This window comes from Chroicocephalus ridibundus, chromosome 10 (genome assembly GCF_963924245.1).
Source record: "Chroicocephalus ridibundus chromosome 10, bChrRid1.1, whole genome shotgun sequence".
NCBI lineage: Eukaryota > Metazoa > Chordata > Aves > Charadriiformes > Laridae > Chroicocephalus > Chroicocephalus ridibundus.
The window spans coordinates 24,989,210-25,014,273 of record NC_086293.1 but is presented as its reverse complement, the minus strand read 5'-3'; the positions used below and the strand labels follow the sequence as shown (position 1 = coordinate 25,014,273).

Sequence of the window (25,064 nt, the reverse complement as noted above, 5' to 3'; positions counted from 1 at the left end):
AGGTTTTTCAATGACTGAAAACATTCAGGTGTTCCCTCACTGCACAAAACCCCAGAGAGAAAGAAAGAGATTAAAAACCAGAAGATTTTTAAGCTGGTATTTTTATTAGAACTCTCTACATAAAGCACCTTTGCCTGCCTTTAAACTTACAGTACTTCTCTGAACATTGCCTTTCTGTTACACAGCAGCAGATGCTTCAAACTACTCCGCGTTTCTTGATTTGGACCCTGCCATCTTAACAGCTTGCACAATGGCATCTTTATCGATGCCAAACATCCGCAGGAGCTCAGCTGGCTTCCCGCTGCGAGGTACATGAGATACAGCCAAGCGATGGACCGTGATTCCAGGCTCCCCCATGACTGCAGCGCACACTGCTTCTCCAATGCCTCCTACGGGAAGAGACAGACGTCTGTTTGCTTCAACAGGCAACATACAGATCGCATGCCTATCTGATCCAAAGGTGCATGCAAATTAAACCCTCAAATTCACATGCTTATGAGAAACATCAATCACAACACATGACTGAGGTGCCCATTTGTGAAATGAAAACAATTCCCTATTTCAAAGGCATTCTGAGGACAACCCGCCTGACATTTCTGAAGTACTTACAAATTGTCGGTAAGAGACAAATACCTCTAAAGGGCATAGAACTGTGCGGAAACCCTCAGCACGTCAGCATCAGCCACCGAGGGCCAGGTTTAAAAATATATCTAGGCTGAGACGTATTTGCAAGTGTATTTAATGCACTGAAAGTCCAAATTCCCACCAATCCGCCCAGCATTTAAGAGCTCCATCTTTTCACAATGCCTGTACGCGCCGCTCGGCACCTCTCTGAGTTACGTAGTGTGTTCACAACCTTCGCTTAGAGCTCAGCGCAGACTGAATCACCATCAGTCACGGGGACAAAGGATGCAACCGGGGACTGTGTGGCGGCAGGAGAGGCACTGGAAGCAGGAGTACTAGCGACGAAGAAAACCCAGGACTAGCGTCAAGAGCATGTGCTCCGAGACCTGGCAGGAGACACCTTGGTGCTGCATCCAGGCAGGGTGTATCCAGGGCGTTTCACAGCCCCGGGCATGGTGTGATTTAATCAGTCAAATTTATCCTCTGGCCAGAGGCACCTCCATGGATGTGGGCGGTAAGAGCAGCCTGATGTGGGCTTGCAATGCCTTCAGGCTTGTGATGCGTGTGCACCTGACCTTCCTTGATTGCATCACACAGAGAAAGCTGTGCCAGTGTAAACTGCGTGTTCATCACCTCAGAGTGGGATGGCTTTGCCATCTTGCAAATCTACAGTAATATTTGTCCATAGTTGAAAGATAAGCTAGAAAATTATGAGGCTCAGTGATGCCATCACCATCCACAGTCTGGAACAAAACTATGGTATAACCAGCACTTATGGTGGTAATTAATATAATATAATATAATATAATATAATATAATATAATATAATAAACTATAATATAAATACTATCTATTTATATATTTTATATATATATTATATGGTTATATAATGATCTTATTATTATTAAATAATTGTTGATGTTGTTGTTGTTATCTTAACCCCCAAGTTTTCCTGCTTTTATTTTCCCTTTCCTCTTCCCCCTCTAGGACTGGGGGACACACACGTGTGCGAGCGGCTGTATGGTGTTCAGCTGCCTATTGGGGTCAACCTATATACTATATACATACATAAATCTACCAGCACTTACGGTAATACCAGCTCCCTCCAGATACCTGGCAAGAGTGATGCTCACCTTAAAGTAGGATAATATTCTCATAATATCTACTAATTTCTATTAGGAGAGATCTACAATATCTACTAATGCCATAGATCACAGCTGCCCCTCTGCTAATCTCTCCATCTCCCCCCAGAGAGGCAAGCCTGACATGCGGGTCACAACAGCTGCTCTCTGTTTGCATACGGTCTCATCTTCAGGGGACGCGTTTGCACAGGCAAGCCCCTGAAAACCTGTGCAAACAAGGCATGTCAGAGAGCAAGCGGCAGCAGATTATGGAGTTAACTCCAGTTCGTGGCCAGTCACAAGTGGTGCTCCCCAGGGCTCAGTACTGGGGCCAGTTCTGTTTAATATCTTTATCAATGACCTAGACGAGGGGATTGAGTGCACCCTCGGTAAGCTTGCACATGACAGCAAGTTGGGCGGGAGTATTGACCTGCTTGAGGGTAGGAAGGCTCTACAGAGGGATGTGGACAGGCTGGATCGATGGGCCAAGGCCAATGGTATGAGGTTCAACAAGGCCAAGTGCTGGGTCCTGCAAGGGCTTGTTGTAGGGGCACAACAAGCCCTTGAACACTAGAGGCATGGGGAAGAGTGGCTGGAGAGCTGCCTGGGGGAAAAGGACCTGGGGGTGTTGGTCGACAGCAGCTGAATATGAGCCAGCAGTGTGCCCAGCGCCCCAGCCTGTATCAGGAATAGTGTGGCCAGCAGGACTAGGGAAGTGACCCTCCCCCCGTATTCGGCACTGGCGAGGCCCCACGTCCAATACTGTGTCCGGTTTTGGGGCCCTCACTACAAGAGAGACACTGAGGTGCTAGAGCACATCCAGAGAAGGGCAACGGAGCTGGTGAGGGGTCTGGAGCAGGAGTCTGGTGAGGAGCGGCTGAGGGAGCTGGGGGTGTTCAGCCTGGAGAAGAGGAGGCTGAGGGGAGACCTTCTTGCTTTCTACAGCTCCCTGAAAGGAGCAACTGCTGTAAAGCCATTCTGAGACCACCCTGTGCAGAATTCACTGCATCGCAGCAGAAATTTACAGTTTCACTGGAAACAAATGAATCCAGACTTCACTTAGACCAAGCATACAGAAGGGCACACAAGGCCAAGTTAATCAGAAAGGCAGCCCTGATTAACCCACTATCTTAGGAAACTTTCAACCCTCAGTGTCATCTTTTAATTGTAACAACAATTAAAAAGGCTAAAACCTCTCTTTTGCTTTAACTGAACGACAGCATCAAGTCCCATACTTCTCTCTCAGGCCAGAAGAAGCTGTGAGCTTCCAGCCCCTGGGGAACAACTGTGCGGGCTGTGACCTCCTGGACCCAGCTCACCTTCATGGTAATGGTCCTCAACAGTGATGATTCTGCCTTTGGTCGCTCTTGCATTTTCAAGTATTGTCTTCTTATCCAGGGGCTTTATAGTGAAGGGATCAATCACACGGATGAAGATTTTTTCTGCAGAAATAGAATGAAATTATTTGCAACATGAATTTGGAGAATGCAAGACAATGCAAGCAGTGCAGGCAGCACCCTGAGATCTTTTAGAGTTATTACGAAAACTGTGTACACTAACTCCCAGCTACCTGTACTTATGGCGTGTCTACCACAGAATCCAAACAACCCTAATTTTTGTACATACTCTTTCTTTGTGCAGCTTGTGAGACAGAAACATCCACCTATTCCACAGACAAAACTCTTGCGGCAGAAAAGCCTCGGATAAGTGACTCAAGGTCACTAGGAGTGCCTGTCAGCATAACAGTAATTTAGCTGGCCTTCCCACGGGCCAGAGCAGAATCTAGTCTAGAAATCCTTCTGATTCAGACCGTCAATCACAATTTCTTTCCCAGAACTTTATTTTACCTTTAACTTTATTGCCAATTCCAGCACAATCTCCTCCCGCTTTTTCAGTCTGTAGGCATTCTGAATTCTTCATTGCAGGCTGCCCACCTATCAGGTCTCCCTGTTTGAACTGTCCCAGCCCTGATCATGGCACCCTTAAATTTAGCATCAAAACCAGAATATGTCCTGTCATCACAAGACAGGCCCAGATTGGTTATTAAAGCTATGTACAAATGGCGATTGTTTATAAAGAATAGCAAATTACATGAGGTTTTGTCTGATCTTGGCTAGCCGAACACTGAGTCAACTCTTACCGTACACAAAGAAGCCCTATGTTATGTTGACAGAAGGCTCTTTAGTGGCCAATATATTTTAGGTATTAGCCACTGCCTCTCACTAAGGGATTATCTCTCCATAGCTGTTTATTCACACTTCAAGATCAGAAGAGTATCACAAAGCATGGTGAATGCAGAAAAATAACAACGGTTCTGAAAATGCAACTTTCAGAGTGTCCTAAACCTGATGGCTCAGCGTCCTGACAAAATATCTGACCACCTAGACACAGCACACAAAGCTACCCATAAGCCACAGGCAGCATTAATTGTATTATCTCCTACTATTTGTAAGCTCTTCCTGGGCGTAGGCCACTGGCTCACAGATGGATTTTTGATGGTTTCTTTATCTTCTTATTTCATTGAAGGATTTTTATGTACGCTGTGAAATGTCAGTGCATTTGAGCACTATCACAGAATTATTGCCTCCCACGCTAGTTAAAAGTTGATACATTCATTCAAAAAAAACACAAAGGCACTGCATACCAGCAGCAGTTGGGTAGAGCGCACAGTGCTGTGGCTCAGCTCTGTTGTGTTAACAGGGCCCAGCCCGATTGCATTCTATTGTGCTGGTACCCCAACCTGCCCAGACAACGTGCCAGGGAAGGATCACTCCTGCTTCTCGCACACTTCCTCTGAGATTTTGCCTGCAGGGCACTTTCAGGCAGATTAACAATTCTAAGGAGACTTTGATCTGATCAGTTTGGTAATTTTCATGGTCACTAACGCTGCTACGATAACTAAAACCTACTCAATTAGGCAATATTGGCAGATGCATGCTACGTTGCACTGCATTAGCTTAACAGGTGACCAGCTGTCTGTAACATTTTAATTAATGTTTACCAGTACAAAGCATGAGCAGTTAGGCTGAGTGCTATTGATTTCTTTCTGTGTTAAATGATAAAAAAGGGGAAAAAACCACCAAACCATAATCTGCTCACCTTTTCTCAGCTGCTCTGCTGCAGCCAGAGCCTCATGCAGAGTGACTCCTGCTCCGATCACAGTCACTTGGTCATCCTTACTCTTCAGAACCACCTGCAAGGAAATGTTTCCATGTATTTTTAACCATAAATCTTATTGATATTTCTAATATTTCTGGTGATTTTCTTAAAAAGATCGAATCTTTGGCATTGGAATGCTTTAGAGGGGAAGGGGGAACCTTGCATATTTTTTCTGATTGTATTTATCTGGGCAATATTTACCTTTGCCTGTCCAATATGGAAGTCCTCATTGTTGTTGTAAATGACAGGATTTTCAGGACGACTAGTTCTTATGAAACAAATGCCCTGTTTCCGAAGTAAACATGTTATAAGTTAAAAAAACCAGAAAGGCATTTACATTTTAGTTTGTAGAGCCTATGCAAAAAATACAGCAAAACAACTTTTTCTATTTGTCTGGTTTTCACCCTTCTATGTTACTTCTGGTTCTGCCAAGTACACTTTTCTATGCTCCCCCGCCTGCCCAATTCCCATTAGTCCTTTTTCAATAGCTGGTTGTTTCAGATCTTGCAATACAGTTAACCTCTTCTTAGGGTGTGCTGATAACTTAGAATTTCCTTTCTGATTCCAAGACCTTTATTTTTATTTCCCTTTTGTTCTCTTGTGGAAATGGAGAATCCTACTCCAGTTAATTAGAACTGTAGAACTGTGACATATGTATGAATTTTACTCTAGAGACTTCAAAGCAAAAGAAGAAATGCTCATCTGGAAGCAAGGAAAAATGCTTTCCATCAGTTAATGTTCAGGTGCCCTTCCAAAAGAAGTAACAACCAGTAGTTAAATCTCATCTCTCCCTCACACTACCTTAACACCCCTTTCCCTTACCAATCCCCCCAATCTTTTTTTCACAAATCGCTTATATTTGTTACACAGCAAATTTGCACACTCCTTCACTTAAGAGTTGTACTAGCAAGACTGAAGTTTTTCAGATTATTTGCTCCTTTCTCAAGGTAAATTCCTATGACAGCCAAAAGTACCACCAATCAAAAAAATGATCTGACCCAATGCTACCAATGACACTTGACCATTATTATGTCAAATCAGCCGAAGGTCAGAGAGATCAGAAACTCTGTCACAGCCACACAGGAAGTCCTAGTCGTCTTTAGCCACGGTGCAATTTAACTGCAACCCATCATTGGCAACAGAGGAGCAGAAGATGACCAGTGAGACTGTCAACTAGCTTCAGCACCAGCTCTCAGTATCTCCAAAACCAGACTGTCTTAGATCACTAGAGGACGTGACTCCTGAGCTTTCACGTGCAGGCAGTTGATGATCAAAAATCCTCTAGATAAATTTAACTTTCCATATTCAGCTTCATTTTTGACCCCAGAGACATCATACTAGGAGTGAACTTTCTGTAAATTTGCTAAAGACCAACAAGAGAGTTACACTTGCCCTTATTTCTGAGCCAATTTAGACTTAAGCTGCAATCACTGTGTAATCATTTACATCTCCCCAAATCTGGCCCATAGCATTCCAGAGTGTTCATTCTGCACTAGCCTGGACAGAATACCTGCAACCTTTCCATGCAAAGAAAACATTCCCCTGCCATGCTGGAGCCTTTGAAAGCATTTATGTGGGTAGAGACATGCAAGAAACATGCCAGAAGCAGTGAAAGAAGTAAAAAAATAAACAAATCATTCTCTGGCTCAGAAATACTGTGATGCAAACCTTGGTGTTGGCAGCTATTTCTACCGCTTTTTCAGTGGCTACAGCATCGCTAGGGTAAAACACAGTGGCATTGGGGACAGCCCGGAACATGGACAGATCCTCCAGTCCCATCTGAGATGGCCCATCCTCACCTAAAAGAATTAAATCAGGGTTAAAAAAGAGTAAATGCACACTTTGACAATCACTCAATATAGCAGTGAGGTTCAATGTAAACCAGGAAAAAAAAAAAGGTATAAAATCAGGCACACACAGGACATGCAAGTCTACCTGCTTGAGAAAAGAATCATCTTCTCCTTAAACTTGGAACCATCTAAACAGTAAATACAGATAGAAAGAGACTAAAAAGAAAGAGAACTGGGGTTAAAGAGAAAAAACAGAAAATAAAATACAACAATAAAACAACAGAAATGGAAGACAACCAAAACAGGAAAGGTACTGATATAGAAAGGGGGTCCCAAGATATGTGAGCATGTACTGAATACATGTACTGAGGCTGCACAAGCAAAATCTGTACTTGTCAATAGCGTTCCTCCAGATTTAAACTGCTGGAAATGTGAAAGGAGAATTGCATGTCTTCCATCAGAAATGGAGAGTGCACTTGGTACAACCACTCTCAAATTCTTAGCCTCACTTCAAGATTAAATGAAGGGTATGTATTTTTCAGTACTCTAAAAAGTCTTTAAAAGAGTAATAGGGCATCCGCATTGTTAAATTAACAACTCAAGCACCTTACGGCATAAACTGGAGATCTATAAGAAAGAATCGTTAGCCGGAACATGTGCTGGATACCATGATTTTCCACCGTTAAAGAAACAACCACCACAACACCCCCCGCCCCCAGTGACCTTATGTAACGGTGCTTTGGGAATGGCACTCTTCCAACCTAACCATGCAAAGAGTTTGGAACCCGGTCATGTCCCAGCCTGCAGAGCAGAAGCAGGGCAAGACACCTTCCCACATGCACTCTCTACCTGTTACTCAAGAAGGACGAGTTCACGAGGAAGGAGTGTATTTTCATAAGAGCAGCACAAAACTCTGAAGAACTTTAAACATGTTAAAGAAATCAATCATTGAACTCTGCCACCATACATTACTAATAAAGTAAGCATGAATGAGGAAGAAGAGAGCACCTCAGCTTTCGGTCATGACATGAAAAAAATTCTCAACATCACAGTTTCTAAATCCGTATGCACTCTGACTGAATAAGTGGGACCTTGGTGGGCATTTTCCTTTCCTAAAATGCACCCGCACAATGTATACACAGAAGAAAAGTGAAATTATGAAGAACAAAATTAACAGGTACCTGAATCAGAATCTTACCCAAGTTAAAGAGAGTACTCATGCTTGTCCTACTTTTGCTAACATGGTGCCAATAAGTTGCATTCCCAGGTCATACTAGTAATTTACAGACTAGCGCTAAACTGAGTTTGGCCATATCTTTACAAAATCCTGATTTATGGGGTTTTAGAGTAACACAGTAACACAGAAGAGAGTAATTTACAATTACATCTGCAAAACCTATATTTATAGTTTAATAAAAAAGCGTGAGTGCTTAATATGAACAGTATCAACTGTCTAGAATACAAAATTGGTTGTCTAAACAACTGATATTTCTATTTTTGACACATGTACACTATGATTTCATTCCCAATACGTTCAGTTTGGAAAATACAGATTTTTCCATTATTCTCTTATGACCTTGAAAACATATTTAATGTTTCATTAGACGTTTTGGTCAATCAGCAACTATTCGTCTAGGAGTGAACTTAGTACAAGTTCAGAAGGTCATTGTGATAATTATTTCTTATGAATTTAATGGGTCAAATTTCAATGCAGCAAAAGCCCAGGTCTACCTAGAACTGCATATGTAAAACTTCAATTTTCACCACAGATCCACTTTGGATTCTGAATCCTGTGCAGGTCCACAGTTCTAATAGAAAGTACCCTTAATTCATACCCTTCCATTTAAAATTGAATTTTCTAACTGATAAAGGATTTATCTGAATTACTTTCTTTTACAACTTGGTTGCAAAACTTTGGGTTCAAATTCTTTTTTGAAAATCAGAGTTGAGACCTGAATCAGGTTTGTAACTCAAACAACTTTATAAATCTAAATATGCACTTCACAATCACAGCTCCCAGCAGAACATTTCAAGTGCTGAAAATTGAAACTTGCAAGTGTAGTTCTAGGAGACAATTCAGGTAACCCGAAGGAGTTTTATCTTCTTAAATGAGCAAAGACCAAAGCTAATTGGCTTTTGCACCAACACCCTTTGCTGCTTGCTAAAAGGCTTAAACGGGACTACGATGAGTTGGGAGGACTGATTTTAAAAAGAAAGAGGCTTGTAATAGAATCCCTCCCTTAATGACATACACAAGCCATAATCTGATATAACTCTACTTACAGCCTCCACTACTAAAGCATACTCTGTACTGCTGCAAGTTAAGCTTGAGGTTCTGGATGAGACTAAACACGTTTATGAAGCATCTTTAAATCTTTACCAATATTACAAGTCAATAACTATTTTGCTTTAAACAAAAAAACTCAACCCTCCTCTAAACCATACTGCTAGCCAAAACTAATAAATCAACTGAAATACTGATGTATGCAGAGAGCCTTAATTTACTACCCACCAGCTCTCCCTCTCCTTCTTTTCCCCTGTAAATACCTAGTGGTTTTTCAAGCATGAATGTCTACCGGTATTTTTCTTCTTGGTACGCAAGTCTGCTCGTGTTTTCATGGGTGATGTCTATGCATTTCATTAAAAAAACAAAACTCCCTTCCTGCCTCAAACCAAAATTAAAACACCAATATGATCTGACATGTACCAAACAGTTATGATGGGAAGCAAAGACCACAGAAGGTATTGCCAATTTCCTGAATTACATAAGAGCTTCACAGTTCCCGTTTCATTAGTACTTTGGGGTTTTTTTCAATCAACACATCAACCGCTCCAGTAGTAAGAAATACTGACATAAGTTGAAGCAATTATTTCAAATCTGTGCTCTTCAAAGGCATAATAAAACAAAAATATTTACGCCTTGTAAAGTGGTTTTGAGATTGGCAGACAAGAGCATCTCTGCAAGAATAAGTATCATTAGTTTCTCATTTTAGGAACTGGGAGACAAAGCTACACAACTAACCTCATCACAGAGGCGGCCAACCACAAAGATGGAAAGGAATCTAAGCTACTCACTTTCAATCCAATCCCTTTATATCACTCTATAGTTGTACAGTAGAAAAACTTGTAGGGAAAAGTCCGATCTTTATCAGGCCAAACCGATAACTTACCAATAGAAACACCACAGTGCGACCCACAGAGATTGATGTTACTCTCGGAGATGGCAGCCATACGGATCTGGTCAAATGCCCGTGTGAAGAAGGTAGCAAAGGTGCTGGCAAAAGCAACAGTTCTGTCACGAGTGGCACAACCAACTGCAACGCTCACCTGAAAAGAGGGAGATTTTACAGGAACAGTGAATTTATCGATTGCCTCCAAGAGATCATCTGTGGAACTTCCTACTGTAAACTTTGGCAAGAAGCTCTCAATGCAGATTAAAAATCTGTCAAATCCTGGTCTTAATTTTTGTCCTTTCCAAAAAAAGAAAGGAGGCAACTCACTCTTTCAGTATCTATCCTCCAGCATCTCCTCTGCTCCTTGCCTCAACAGCTAGCTGTTATCGTTGATCCTTACTGGCAGCTTCTTTTCATCTGCTCCAAGCAGCCATTCACAGAGTTTTAAGACTTATCCCCCCCTCTTTCTTTTCCTGGATCAAAGGCTTACACTCAGTCCAAAAGACATGGTTCTATTATCTCCAGCAGACAAAAGTTATCGTTACTAAGTGAGAATGGATTTACCTGTGTTATTTGGACTGACATTTACTAAAAGGGCCTTTCTTCAGCAAGATGGAAATTAGAACAAGGTCCTTAAATTGTTTATTGCTACAAATACCCCATACATTTATTTCACGCAGAAATTAGTCTGCTCATCATGGCAAATTTCTCCTAAGCTGATGTAAATCCAAAATGCCTCACTCAAGCTTATGAAAGTGCCCTACTATAAAATTTGCAAGAGACAGTCCATCATTATAAATCATTAAAGACAACAACAAATTCCTACCTAAATTTGTGTCTTTAATTTCATTTGCTTCAGTGAACCCATACAGGTGGCAACTGAAGACTCAGTCAAACAGATGAGTTATCAAATTATTTTAGTCCTTTCTGTACAACTGTCATCAGGCTAAATTTATTAACTGTTTCTCTGTCCTCATCTTTATAGACCAGTCTAGCGTAGAACTCATTGTCATGTTGTGACATCCCATTTCCTGTGATAAAAAAACCACAACCAAACCTAAAAAGTCTTTTCAGAGTTAAATCACACTGTGGAAAGTATTGCTGTTGTTTACATGTTGCCATCTCCTTCTGTTCTGATGAAATGCTGACAAAATGACCACAAAAATAAAAAAAGAGGGAGTTTACGAAAGAATGATTAAAAGCATTCCTGTTGTATTATATTTGTAAGCTTTTGCCATAGCCTAGATTTTCCCTAAGAAGTGAGCAAGTCAAAGTAAATATCCATGAATACATGTAAGAAGTAAATATTAAAACCCCACTCTATGAAGACTCAGACTGAATGGTCTCAGATCCTGCTGTGTAATACCAGTATTTCATAAAACCAAGAGACCAGTTACCATGTTCTGTTCAGCAATGTAGCATTCAATGTAGCGACTGGGATGTTCTTTCTTAAAAAGCTCTGAGAAGGTGGAGTTCTTTGTATCTCCGTCCAAAGCAATCACTCGATCATTAGCATGGCCCAGTTTTGCAAGCGCAACGCCATAAGCTTTGCGGGTAGCCCACTAGGAAAAGAAAAATAAGCAGTACTGTTAGAACTTTCTGTTTCTAGAAGTGGGGTTGTTCTTTTTTCATTTTTTTGTTTTCTGTGAGTGCATGCACATACAACTAAAAAAGTCTAAACCAAAACTCAACCAAAAAGATTTACATGTATCAAAAGTACATATGAGAACAGTGACACATAGAAGAGTAAGCAAAAAAAGAAAAATACAGTGATGCATCAGGACACATATGTGTGCTGAAATCAGCAACTCCCTACCAATCTGGCCAGGAAACTTTGAAAATTTTGTTTTTCAATCATGGAAATTCACTGAACCTCATGGAGTTCCTTTAATTTTAAATACACATAAAATAGTTCAGATAATTGATAATGATCATGAAATGAAGAAAAGTGATTTGAATCTTTATATTTCAATATATCCTTTCAATACTCAGTGAGCTGAATGTCTGTGTCACACCACAGAGGTAGGTGTTTACCAGGATAGTCAAAATAGGAGAGAAGAGATGGGTAGCTGAAATCATGGCAAGAGACAACACAAAACCTCCTGCCACCCATTAATCAGTCTAACACTTGGAAGATACCTGACAAACTGTGAAAAAGGAAGGGAGTACCTTTTCTCCCACTTTGTAAGTTGGTGGAGATGGCATCTTAATGTTTCTAATATTTACTATAGGTGCATCTTCTTCTGGGAGGGCTGGAGAAAGCTTTTTCTTATTTTGAATTTTGTCATCTATTTCCATAATGACTTGTTCAGCCATGTTCTTTGGCAGGGGCTTTCCATGCCAGCTTTCCTTATCTTCAACACCTATGCATTTAAAATTACATTACAAATAAGAAAAATATAAAAACTATTTAAGTTTTTAGCTGCAGATTTTACACAGATAAAAGTGCAGTGGAGTATGACAGTTTAGTATAGTCTTCCAAGGAAGAACTTCCTTAGTATTCCAACTGTAACAAATTTCAGTAGTATTCAATTGCATTAAGACAGACATGTTGAAATACGTAAGAGAAATAGTCGAATTCCATATATTCCAAATTAGGGATGGAATTACAGCATCTTCTACTGAAATTGGTTTTAAATTGGCACCTAAAAAGACCTGGTCCATAAGTGAGACAAGAAGTAAACAGTAAATCAGTGTGAACAGTTAACATGAAATTTCAACAGCTAGGTCTAAATAAACAAACTCAGCTAAAATTCAAACAACAGTTAACCAAGCTGTCTAATTCAAACAAGACCTGAAGTTTTACAGCTTTATTTTAATAGCTTCTGATGACTCTTATCTTTGTGCACCCAGCACTAACAGCGAAACCACCTCTCTGGCTGATACTCTGCTTTTTACTGAGTAAGTGACTAAGAATAATGAATGGGTTTTGCTCACTCAATGAAAAGGAATGAAGATATTAACTCCTGTTATTAATATTTATCTGGTCAGAAAAAAAACCTCAGAGTGCTGCTAAAAGCTGTAGCTGAACGGAATCATGGCAACCCCTGAAACACTGAATATGCGTTTACTCCTTTCTATGGCTACAATGCTCAGTGGCTAGCACACATCTCACTTTCAAGAACCAAAATCATTTTCTTGAGAAGTATAAAGAGTTTGAAAGACTTTCTGCATGCTGCTGCTCAGATGTGTAGGTACAATGACATTTAGGTAAGTTTCACACCATGTGAAAACTACAAAAGGATCTTAGAGGCACTATGAACTCCAAAATTTAAACCTATGAAATAATTTCTATGGACTACTGTATCCTGTACCTCAATGAATAACACATCAGATCATATGAAATAACCTGTAGTATGATCAGGTAGCTTATCTACCATGTCTCATGCAGCTTTGTCAAAACTGTAAATGCAGAATCCTGCCTCATTTTCTATACATTTATACTGCCTGGCTGGTAACACACAGACCCAGTTGTCTGCGGCGCAGGGAGCAGAGAGTTTCTGTGAAGGGAGCTTCTACTCCCTTCTCTGTCTCACGGTAGTCTCTGTTATTCTAGGGATCAAGAGCAAGCGAAGAAGGTTGCCCTTTTGCTAATGCAATTTTCAAGACCAAGTTACATGGTCCAATGTTCCCTCCTGCTCCCAGCCACCTTCCAGACTAGAGAAGACCTTCTCAAGAGTAAGAACTCAAGTACAGCTGACAGCAGAGGAAATCCTACTCTGCAACTGGGGATCTGTATAAGCCCAGTCAACATGGAAGCGCACCTGGCTGGACAATGTGAAGAACTGAGAGCCACATCTTTGCCTGCTTCCAATGAAGCATCAATCTAATGTCCTCCATAAGAAAAGGTAAAAGAAAAAAAACAATAGCATGAAATTCTGAGTTTTCAGATTGTATGGTAGTATGATCAAGTCAAAAAGGTGACAGGATACCAACTTTTTTCTAATAAAATGTTAAACTACTGTATTTTTTAATGATTGCAACTTTATTGCAGCATTACGTACGTATTATTATATACACATGTATAAGTAAAGTAATAGATGTTTTATTACCTGATATGCCTTTGCCTTTATAAGTCTTTGCAATGATAGCCGTTGGCTGATGTTTGGCCTGGCCAAAGGCTTTGCAAAGTTCCTCCACACTGTGTCCATCAACGATGATAGCATGCCAGCTAAGAACACAAACAGATCAACTGTTTCTAAAGGGCTTTAGCATGTGACACTCTCCGGTAGTTAGCAATAACAATAACAAATACTAACTTCATTCCAGTGCAGTGTCTTTTTAAGAGACCCAAAATATGCCAGAAGCATGAACTAGCATTCGAGATCATGAGATATCATAGTCCCTTTTTTATAACGCAAAATGAAACACAGGGGGATTAACAGCTACTAGCAAAATTCACAGCCCACAGATAAGTAAGCTATCCTAGATTTCTTCAGACATAATAGTCATTTTTAATCACAAAAGCAAATCAACCATGTTGAAATCAATTTAAAAACTGACAATGAAAGTTGATTAAAATAATAAAAATGCACCATCATAATTTGTATGGCTGCTATTGCATCTGAGAGGTTTTTATCATCGATTTTTGCATCTACATAGAAATAATACATTTCTAAACCAAATGAAAGCCAATACACAAAGAATTATCTTATGAGTAATGGCTTCTATGCCCTTTTTTCTGATCTACTTGCTATGACAGTACATTTGGTTACACAAACAGTTACAAAATCTGTACTTAATGTGATAAAACCCACTTTAAGACCCTCTAACAAATTTATGTGAGTTAGCAGTCCTTTTATTTTTCCCCTAAACAAAAAATTATGCCACTTCTAATATTCCTGCTGTATAAATAAAGATGACCAATATCAGGCATTATGAAAGACCATCCTTCTTGGTGATGGTATTCTTTAGAACTGAGAGCTCATCTGAAAAATTCTGAAAAGCAAATAAAACACGTAGCTTCAAATGGGAGACTATTCTGAACTTCTTCCAATCACATACCCAAAGGCTTCACAGCGTTTCTGGTAAATTTCAACATGATGCTGCAGAGGAGCAGGGTCACTTTGTCCAAGCCGGTTAACATCAAATATAGCAACGAGATTATCAAGCTTGTAAAACCCAGCAAAGGCCATTGCCTCCCAAACAGAGCCTTCAGATAACTCTCCATCTCCAAGCAGGCAATACACTCGATAGCTAGAAGAAGAAATTAAAAAAAAATAATTGTTTGGTGTGTAAGCACAATTAAATCAAAAGCAAAGCCCCTCTAACAATTCATAGTGAAAATTCACCGCTTTTGCTATCACCAACTCAACTCCTATTGCTCAATGCATTCACCTCAGATAACCTTACATAACCTTAGGCAAATTAAATAAAAACACTTTTGAGCTGTTACACATGAAAAAAAAAAAGATGAGAAATACTGTACTCCTTTTCAAACCTTTGTCTCAAGAAAATCAGGTCTTAAGCCTCCTATTGCAAGGCTTGAATGAACGGGCCCATTGAACACTGTCACTGTGACTCAGCAAGATCACCAACGACGCACGAAAGGCTACTGGCTGCTTCCTCATTCTTACCATATACTCTCTGGAAGGACAACAAATAATTTAGTTTCAGGAAACTATAAATTGAGGAGAAACTCAACTACGGATTAAAGTCTGTTGCATAACTAAATTCAGAATTCAGGATAACCAGCACGGTATGACTTTGTAGACTACTTCTCCAAACACTGAAGCTTTTTATTTACGTAAAACTCAACTAGCAGAAGTACTGCCTAATCTCTGTAGGATCCACGGCTGTATTTTTCTTTTATTACCACTCTCTTTTTTTGGATGACAAAGCTTTATAAATATTTATTACCTATTAAAATTAAAAGAAGAGTAGTAAATTAGCCTCCAAATATATGATTTTAAAACAAAATAATCAAGAGGGCTGTTAGCATTTTGTTTTTTACTAGACATTAAGCTATAACAGACTTTTGATCTGAATCCCACCTGCCTTCAGCTAAATCTGAACTCCTTCCACATAAGCTGCTCCCCAGTACTGTATGCAAGACCACCTTTTTCTTCTGTCATGTAAGCACTGGTTAGATTTTTTCCACACGTAGCATCTGCTAAACTCAATTAAAATCAGCAAGTCATCTTTCACAGAAATGATTTCAAGCTAGTGAAGTGTAGGGCACATTAACTGGGCAGCCTATCCTCGAATGTACTAGAACTGTCACATAAAATATATCAACTCCATCAGTCTATTTTCCTCCTCATACAGATTTGCCTTTAGACATCTACTTTTCTTGTCCACAAAACAAATGGCAGAAGCGGTCATTTTGGTCTCTATGGAGTCGAGTGCCTTTCTGATAACATTTTGAAGCCCTGCTTTATGATTCAATGCTGCTGTTATTGACCATAACAGCTCCTTATCTAGATACATGTTCTCCATTATTTGTCATCTGACTTTGAACAGGCGCATCTCTACTTTGTGTCTTCCTTCTAAGGGGACACACACCAGTCTCAAAATGGCTATCAATTACTCTCTGGAAGTTAGAGGCTGCTCTAACAACTTACTGTCTTCTCTGTTCAAGAACATCGCCTTGCAATGCTGTCAGGTTACAAAAAGCACACGCATATGCACTGTTCTTGCTAATTTTTAAATCCTTGGTAGTTTCACTGGTAATGGCTTTATAATTATCAGGCTAGTAATCTATCATTTAAAACCTGAAATTGAAATTAGATTTGGGAACGGAGAATAAAGGAAGGGGTGGTTTTTTTCCTGATTGAGACAAGAATATAATTTCTTTCACAAATATTCCCATTGAATGTCTACAATCATGAAATACGAAGATGGAATTACCTGGCTCTGTCAAAGAATTTGCCAGTGTATGCCATTCCACATGCTGCACCAAGACCCTGACCAAGGGATCCAGTAGCCACATCAGTGAATGCTTGTTTCTGATAACAAAAAGACAACAATTATTTTACAATGTCCTGGTTTGAGAAACAGAAGAACTAAATTCCAGTGCTAGGAGATGGTTCAACATAGATCAAAATTCAGCTTCTCAGCCACAACAATATAGTGCAGGTCCCTCCAAATCTTGCCCTGTTCCCTTTCCTTCCCTGCAATGCATGTACCTTGATGATCAGCGTCACAAGCCAACTAGGCCTCTGAGATGGAACGGTACCTGTGGCCCAGGAATTTCTCAGCTATGCCTTGGATGACAAAAGTTAAGAACTGATGATTTTGTGTAAAAAAAGAATCATTCGGAACAACTGGCTGGGAACGGAAAGACCAATGAGGTGACCAAACTGGATATAAACTCTTGAAATACCTCAAAGCTTCATAAAGGATGAGACTGGAACCATACTGGAACTTTATGTAAACATTTTTACATTTTTAAAATGTAAAATATTACCATAGAATCATAGAATCGTTAGGGTTGGAAGGGACCTTAAAGATCATCTAGTTCCAACCCCCCAGCCATGGGCAGAGACACCTCCCACTAGATCAGGTTGCTCAGAGCCCTGTCCAGCATGGCCTTAAAAACTTCCAGGGATGGGGCTTCCACCACCTCTCTGACATACAGGACTATAGGGGAACTTTACTACAACAATAAAGGTAATTTTTGCATGCTCATTCAAATGCAGGCACTGATTCAGTCGAGAAGCCATGAATACCATCATCCTTCTTATAAGTCTTTATCTTTCCTGTAATGTAGCTGGCAACCAAGAATTTCTGCAAAATACACGTGCTTCTTGCTTTACAGAAAACACCGTCTTTTATCAAAGGTTATGAGCACTCACTGGTACTGGGTGTCCTTCTAAGACAGAATCAATTTTCCTCAAGTTCAGTAATTCTGCTTCTTGTAGAAAGCCAGCCTCTGCCCAAACAGAATATAAAATTGGTGCTGCATGACCCTAGAGAGAGAAACATAAATTTTAAGTATAGCACAAGTTTCACAATATCCTAGTATACAGGCAAAATTCTACAAAGCTGACAAACCCTGGAATCAGGTTCTTATGTCCACTAAAAAGGGATCAAGTTACAAAACACTTTTACAATGCAACTTTCACACTGATGCTTGTTTCCAAGTCCCCCATGCCCCTGCTTAGAGCACTCCAGGTAGCTGACTACAGACACTTAAGACAGAAAGAATGCAGCACTCTCAAGGGCTATTTAGGATGTCCTCGAGAAAATCGATGTAGAAGAGTAAGAAGGTCTCTCTCAGACATGCAGGTCCAATTCCAAACAGTAATTTTGGTATCCAAATAAAAAACCCCTGATTAATTTGCTTAGGTACCAGTTTCAAGAACAGACTACTGTTCGCTAAACCAGTAAGCAGATGGATGAGCAAGTGTTATCCCAATAGAACTTCTTCAACACATATGCATTCAAGGTAAGATGCAGTGCGTGGCAACAGGCAAAATTTTAAGCTTTATACACTCAGATCCCTGCGATCAGGTCCAACTGGACAACTGCAGAACAGTAGTCATCTTCCACCCATGGAGTCACTAGGAGTCAAAAAAGCATGCAGAGGTTTGAAGCCATTTAGCAACTCTGCACAGAAACCCTGATTAGTTAGAGACGCAAAGCAACTGTGAAGAAGCGACTCTGTCTTATTACTTTACCACCTCAGCATTAGCTAGTCGCTGCTCATCCAATTACTTATTTCGGAATGGCAATCAGTAGTGGCAACAGTTATAGCCAATGCAAGAATATACACCATCAGCTCTGCAGCACTACTGTAAGCCACTACGTGTGGAGTACTTCATTTGCCATTTTTTACACCATCATGTTTTCTGAAGGCCCCTCAACTGCCTTTACATTGTATGATCAAAACGTCCCTGTGATTTGCAAGGGCACAATGCGAAAAGGGATAGAAATGCTAATGGCCAGTCCAGATTGTGGTTTTCTGAACCACAGTGGCTTCAGAAGAAGTACTGACTTTAATATCGTACTAGCACAGTAGGAATGCAAGCTACCCACTAGCCTACCATAACTATTTCATATAACGCTCCCTGAAAAGCTGACAGTAATTAGTGCACATTGTGATGTGACTGCAGGCATAACAGCATGGCTGCATTTAACAACTAGGGCACAAAAGCTAGCTGCGACTTACTTGTTAGAAAATTGGTTATGCCAAAATAAAACAGACGTTAATATGTCTTGATAGATTTTATAGACAATATAATAACATTTATTATTTAATATTAGAACAACTTAACATAGTGAAGTTAAGACTTATCAAGACACATTATATAGACACTTTTTAATTATTTTTGAATTATGCTACAACTTAACTCAAACAGCTTTTATTTGTCTTTCTGCAATAGACAAATTCCAAGCTCTCAAATATTTCCAGACTTCTGTGTAGATGCAAGGATAAGTAAGAGTAAGTCAAGGAAGACAAGTCAATTTAATTTACAAGACAGTTCTTTACTAGCAGACTGCAACAGTATAGCACAACAGTTATGATTTTACCTTGGAAAGAACAAACCGGTCGTTGCTGGCGTTTCTGGGATCTTGCACTTTGTACCTCATGGTATGGAAAAACAGCACAGACATAATCTCTGCTGCACTGCAACATGATGTAGGGTGGCTACAAGTCAAGACAGACACAAGATTACCACTTCTCATTATTGATTGCTCAGGACAGTATCTTTAAAACATCAGTTTACCAGTCTCCTACTCCTCAATATTAAAATACACAGCCTTAAGTATTTTTGATAACCCATCTCATCTACCATTATCCCAATTAGTTGTACTTTGAGACAAAGGGAGCCTTCTTATCTAGTTAGAGTGGATGTTAAAAGATAGACCCTGGTGACAGCTCAAGGACACATCTTTTAGAGCTCGCTGTTGTTCTTCGTGCCAAGGAACACCGCCCTAATCAGTGACTGTGACACACAGGAAGCAGTATGACCCTGTGCCTGAAATCACACTCTACTGATTTATCTGACCACAGAAATTCACACTGATGCAGAGGAAGCAAAGACACGTTTCCACAGTACTTTAACTATTCACTAAATTAAAAGTGTGGCCATCATGACTTGTTCAGGCCGCGTTGCATAGGCAGGGATTGGTAACGCAAGATTAATTTTTGCAGAAAGTTCTGCAACATTTAGAGCTATATAATCTGAATACAATTTTAAAAATACATTTATTTTTACTGTTAGAATTGACAGAACTAGAATTCTGATTTCTCAAGGGGACATTAAGTAATACAATTCTTGCATTTCATCTTATACTGAAACTGGACACAGAAATTCACTGTCTCCAGTAAACACCCAGATACACATTGTAAAACACTAATTTCCTTAATCTTTGACTAAGAGAGGAACAAAAATTTTCTACATTTACACCTCTATCGGTTTGAAATATTGAAGCAGTTGGTGTATCAAACATTTATAAGTATCTGGGATAGTTCCTCTCAGTGGACTATCTGGGACGACTTTTGCAACCAATTTCAACAGTAGCACAAGTTAATACTTCAACTATAACTTGCCTTAGAAATACACAGGCCCATTTCAGAAGCCACTATGCCATATTCCATAGTTATGTACAAGAAAATACAAAGTTACCTGAAAAGGGTTACTTCCAAGTGGCAAATATTGAGTTATTCCCATACAAGGAATATATTTCATTTGAAGTGTAATAGAGGGGCACACAATTACTTTTATTTATCTGTATTAATGTAATTTAAATAATGATCATTTTAGTTCTTATGCACCTTGAAGGAATGGCAGTACTTGACCGCTTGAGTGTATCAGCCTTGGCTTTTCAGTAAAGCTTAAAAAGTGTAAGAAAGCTCTTTAAAAACCTTTATGGAGTGCGGAAAGTAGCATTTTTCAGATTTTACTGGTGTAAATAGGATCATTCTTTACATCAGTGGTTGCTACTGAAGCACAGGAAAGTGAATGATGAAAAGTAAGAAGGTCATAGCTGCAGAAATCCGCACCAGCTTTGAAGATAACCTGCAGTGTCATCTCAGTTTCTCTTCTACCAATGTTTATTTTTCATCTCTAAAACAATACTCTTAAAATATTTGACCCTACTGTAAAACAGGACAAACTTACTATGAAAGTGTCACATTTCGTTTCCCGCAGGTACATTTACCATGCATGTTAGGATTAGACAACACTTTCACTAGAACTTTAATCAGAATATTCTCTTCTGGTAGTAATAAACCTTCCCTCCCAACATCCCGGTGCTGAAATAAGAGAAGAACATGCAGAACACTAGCAAAATATGAATTACGGTTAGTGTCCATCCCTTAGTAAGTACTCACACACAGGGAACCAGAAGAATTAGCTTTAAACCATGGTTCAAACATATTAGTAAATATTTATGTATTTGAGTTAATCTATAAGCCTTACATGCTTGTTTAAAGCTTTCATTCCTTTAATTTTATTAACTTTATACTTAACCATACTTCTATGAACTCCTGGTCTTGGTAAAAAAAGTTTTAAACAACCTAAAATGGTAGCATGTGGAAATAAAAAAAAAAGGTAGAAAATTTTAATAAATTACCTGAAAATTGAAAAAAAAGAATCTTGTTAAAACTACAGGTTAATTAAATTACTTGCTACTAACAGAAGTCACCCCAAATTTAACTACATATCGGATCTCAGAAATAATTCTAAAATCAACTACACAATTTTCTTTAAATAGAGCTCAACTACAGCTACTGGTCTTCTATTAACTCATACTTTTCTAATAAGTTCTCTAAGGAGAGTTTATAAGTTAAATAAGTTTAACTCTAAGGAGTTAAAAGAACTCCTCGTTAAGGAGTGCATTTGGAGTACTTGTACAAGCGGAGAAAAAACCCACAGCAAGTCATCGCCACTATTCTCACACAGTCTTCCGCATTTTGTTCCTGACCGATGAACAACCTAGAACTTTGCGGCGGCGGTCTGATTAACATGCTCCTCTGCCAGATGGCTTCCACTGAAGAACTGCCTTAAACTTTGAAAAATAGCCCGTTAGCAGGAAACCAAACTAAAGTACATTGGAACTCTGAAATCCTGGATCCATGTGACTCAAGAGTAGAATAATTACTCCAACGTAGTTTTGTGGTTTTTTGGGTTTTTTTTTATTACTCTACGTCAATTTATATTAGTTCCATCTACATATTTCAAATAAAAAGAACAGTGGTGGAATGATAAAATGGCATACTGAGTGAAAGAGAAAAGCTAAAAAAATGAAAGAAAAGAGTTTGCAACAAGTGATCATACCATGTTATGAAACTGAACCGCCTCTTAAAGAGACTCTTGCAACTTCCACTTTAAGAATTCAACCATCTAATAATTCTAGGAAGTTATGCACTGTTTAAAAACTGCAGAAATTTATCATTAGCTACAAAAGAGACTCTACCAGTTTTGATTAAAGTGTCTGCACCACTTATCTAAAAGAAAAACTTCTTCCACACCCAAAAGCAATTATGTTCAATCCTTACAACTAACTTAATCAAATTTTTTCACCACCAAAGGCATTTTAAGCACAAATTTTTTTTTCAGTTCACTGAATTTTTCCACTACAGCTGGTAAAGTACTCAAAGTTATATGTTTGAGCATCTTTGGGATCAGATTACCTGACCTTTTAGCTCTTGTCCAGACAAAGACTGCACTTCCTTTAACCAAAGTTAGTACAAGTAAAGACTGCAAAAATTGGTGTGTCAGTTCTACCACAGAACCACTTGTTCTGTTGCAATATATGCCACAGTTTACAGAAACTACTTCCTTCAAAGAAGTAGGCAGGTCCTGTTTCGTTTGAAGTGCTTTTATTGCAAGTATTTCCTTCAGTTTTACAAACTACACCTTCAACAAACATAAATTTCCTTAACAAGGTCATTTTTTTTATTAACTGTAACCTTCTATTTAAATTTAACTTGCATTCAAACATCTTCCTATATTCTTAGCGTGTACCAGCAATTTAAGCAAACCTTACTGTCTCACTCAGGTTTTAGAAAACACATTCATAACGTATAGCTGTTTTAGAAACGTATGTGATTTGCCTCACACTGCAACAGGCTCTGAACGTCTTTTTCTTTTAGGCATGTTACTACACCATCATCTTGGCAACCAAACCTTATTAATTAAGAAAATATATGACTTGTCAACAGAATCTTCCCTCCAGAGCCCATCTTTCATAATCTGCTCATTATCAGGTTGTGTAATAACTTCAGACTCTACACAACTCTAGCGCTTATTCTTAAGCCACTGTGATTAATGAACCGCCTTTGTGCAAGAAGTAGTCACTATTGTAGCATACATGAACCAGGAACAAAAAACTTGAGTAAAACTACTTTTACTGTTTCTTCATCACTGTGGGGAAAACTGTTCTACCATTGAATTTCATGGACTGCATGCAAAGCTGTAGAGAAGAGAAGCAAAGGCTGTAGCAAGATCTTTATTCTTTAACAGCACATCAGACAAAACGGAGAAATAATTTTATCTGTAAATACCATACATCTCTGTGGCTTGCTTAAAACACACACTAGAAGCTCAAGACTGAAGCCCAAGCTCTACGAAGTCAATTTAGCACAATTTTTCTTACCTACTATTTCACACAGGCTTCTGTAATACTGCCTGTACACCGCAGCTTTGAAACAAATCAAGAATTAGAGGAGTGATGATTGTTGGGTACCCTGCATTTCTCTCTTCAGACTGGACCAAACAAGCTACGGCTTTGTAAAAACCCACTCCCCTGGCTAGCTGAGAGGTTCCCAGTATCCCAACGCTCCATTTTACAGGCCGAACCAAAGCTGCATTTTCATTTGCTGTACGCAAAAGGAACGAGTAAAGTTCAGTTTCTGTATGCTTTGAGGAACAGCCATGTGAGGTAGCCCATGCCAGGCACAGGGTGGAAAGTGTAAGGCAATTCAAAGAAGCAGCTTTAAAACATCCTGCACACCGCCTTTCTCCACACAAACCTCAGCATCCAAAGGATCCCTTCAAACTTTATTTATTTATTTTTTTTAAACGCTACAGCCAGTTTCAATGAGGTCCAAAGGAGGAAATTGCAACAAGATAGGATATTAAAAAAAAAAGAAAAAAGGCCAGCACTTCTATGTGGAAGCACTCAAATGTATTATTCAAGCAGAAAAAAATGGCTTTAATTTTACATGAGTAAAAGTAGATTGTTTGCAGTGATTTTTTTCATAGGTAAAGCACCATCAAAGGAAGGATAACCCTGGAATCTGCACACATCAGAGCCTACACTAAATCCTGTCCAGAGGCCTGAATAAACTGCCCATTTGAGACCGCGGGCATTTCACAGATAATCCCGCTTGGGCTCACTTGAAATTCTGTGCAGAATTAGTTCCAACTGACGGGCACGAAATGAAAAAGAAACCGCTCGCGCCTCAGGCACAAATTCTTTGGTTTTCAGTCCTGCATCAACTTAGCATTCCCGGCCTCTCCCCGCAGTCACAACACCCCCCGGCCCCGGAGACCGAAGGTGGCCCGCGGCGGGGCGGCTGTCGCCCCCGGGGCCGGGCCGGGCCTGGTGGCCTTTGGCGGCGGGAGCCCCACACCTCGCCCGCGGCCGCCATTTCCCAAGGTAGCACCTCCACACCAGCCGGCTTCGCCCGAAGCCCCCGACATGCCAAAGGGATCCTGGGGGGGGCGGTACAAGGGATATGGCCGCGACCCCCGCGGTGCCGTCCCTCCCCATCCCCGCCTCAGCCCGCCGGCGGGAGGCACCGGCGGGCCCCCGGCGTCCCCGCCCGCTCGGCGTTCGGCAGAGAGCGAGGGATGTGAGGGGAGAGGGATCTGCCCTCGGGAGACACCGGTGTGTCCCCGGGCAGCGGGTAACGGGCTGAGGGAGCGCGGGGCCGCCCCTCCCCGCCGCTGAACGGATGGAGGAGCCGAGATGCGGGAGCGCGGCTCGCCGCAGGGCAGCCCGCCCGCCTCACTCACCCGGAGCCGGCCGCGGTCGTGGCCTTGATGGAGCTGATGCGGAGCCGGTTGGCCGCGTCCTTCAGGGCCTGCAGGGTCTGCTGGTCGGGCTTGTGGTAATCCTCCATGGGGGCGAAGCGGGAGGGCCGCGGCGGCAGCGGGGCTCGGGCGGCGGTGGCACCTGGGGCTGGGCCGGCGGCGCTCCGCGAGGGCTGTGGGCAGCGCGCCTCAGCCGGGCCGTGCGCTGAGGGAGGATAGAGAGAGGCAGAGAGAGCGGGCGGGCGGGCGGCCGCCCCGCCTCCCGCC

At 40.5% G+C, this 25,064-nt stretch overlaps 1 protein-coding gene across 1 annotated transcript; it reads right to left on the bottom strand.

Moving 5' to 3' along the window:
- Positions 1 to 83: 83 nt before the first annotated feature.
- TKT (transketolase) lies at positions 84 to 25,023 on the bottom strand. Its single transcript, XM_063347522.1, has 14 exons — positions 24,780 to 25,023; positions 19,342 to 19,459; positions 17,664 to 17,777; positions 16,717 to 16,814; positions 14,872 to 15,063; positions 13,920 to 14,038; positions 12,037 to 12,230; positions 11,265 to 11,429; positions 9,865 to 10,021; positions 6,573 to 6,703; positions 5,106 to 5,189; positions 4,845 to 4,938; positions 3,065 to 3,187; positions 84 to 389 (listed from the first exon to the last, which is right to left on the bottom strand). The coding sequence occupies exons 1-14, from the start codon at positions 24,884 to 24,886 to the stop codon at positions 202 to 204; spliced, it is 1,884 nt and encodes a 627-aa protein (XP_063203592.1). The 5' UTR covers positions 24,887 to 25,023; the 3' UTR covers positions 84 to 201.
- Between the last annotated feature and the right edge of the window lie 41 nt (positions 25,024 to 25,064).

Excerpts from the sequence above, each read along its gene's own strand:
- TKT (XM_063347522.1), bottom strand. The coding sequence starts at position 24,886 with ATGGAGGATTACCACAAGCCCGACCAGCAGACCCTGCAGGCCCTGAAG. Across the intron at positions 11,430-12,036 it reads CTTACAAAGTGGGAGAAAAG|TGGGCTACCCGCAAAGCTTA; the intron begins GTACTCCCTTCC and ends TTCTTTTCCTAG. Across the intron at positions 10,022-11,264 it reads ACATTGCTGAACAGAACATG|GTGAGCGTTGCAGTTGGTTG; the intron begins GTAACTGGTCTC and ends CCCTCTTTTCAG.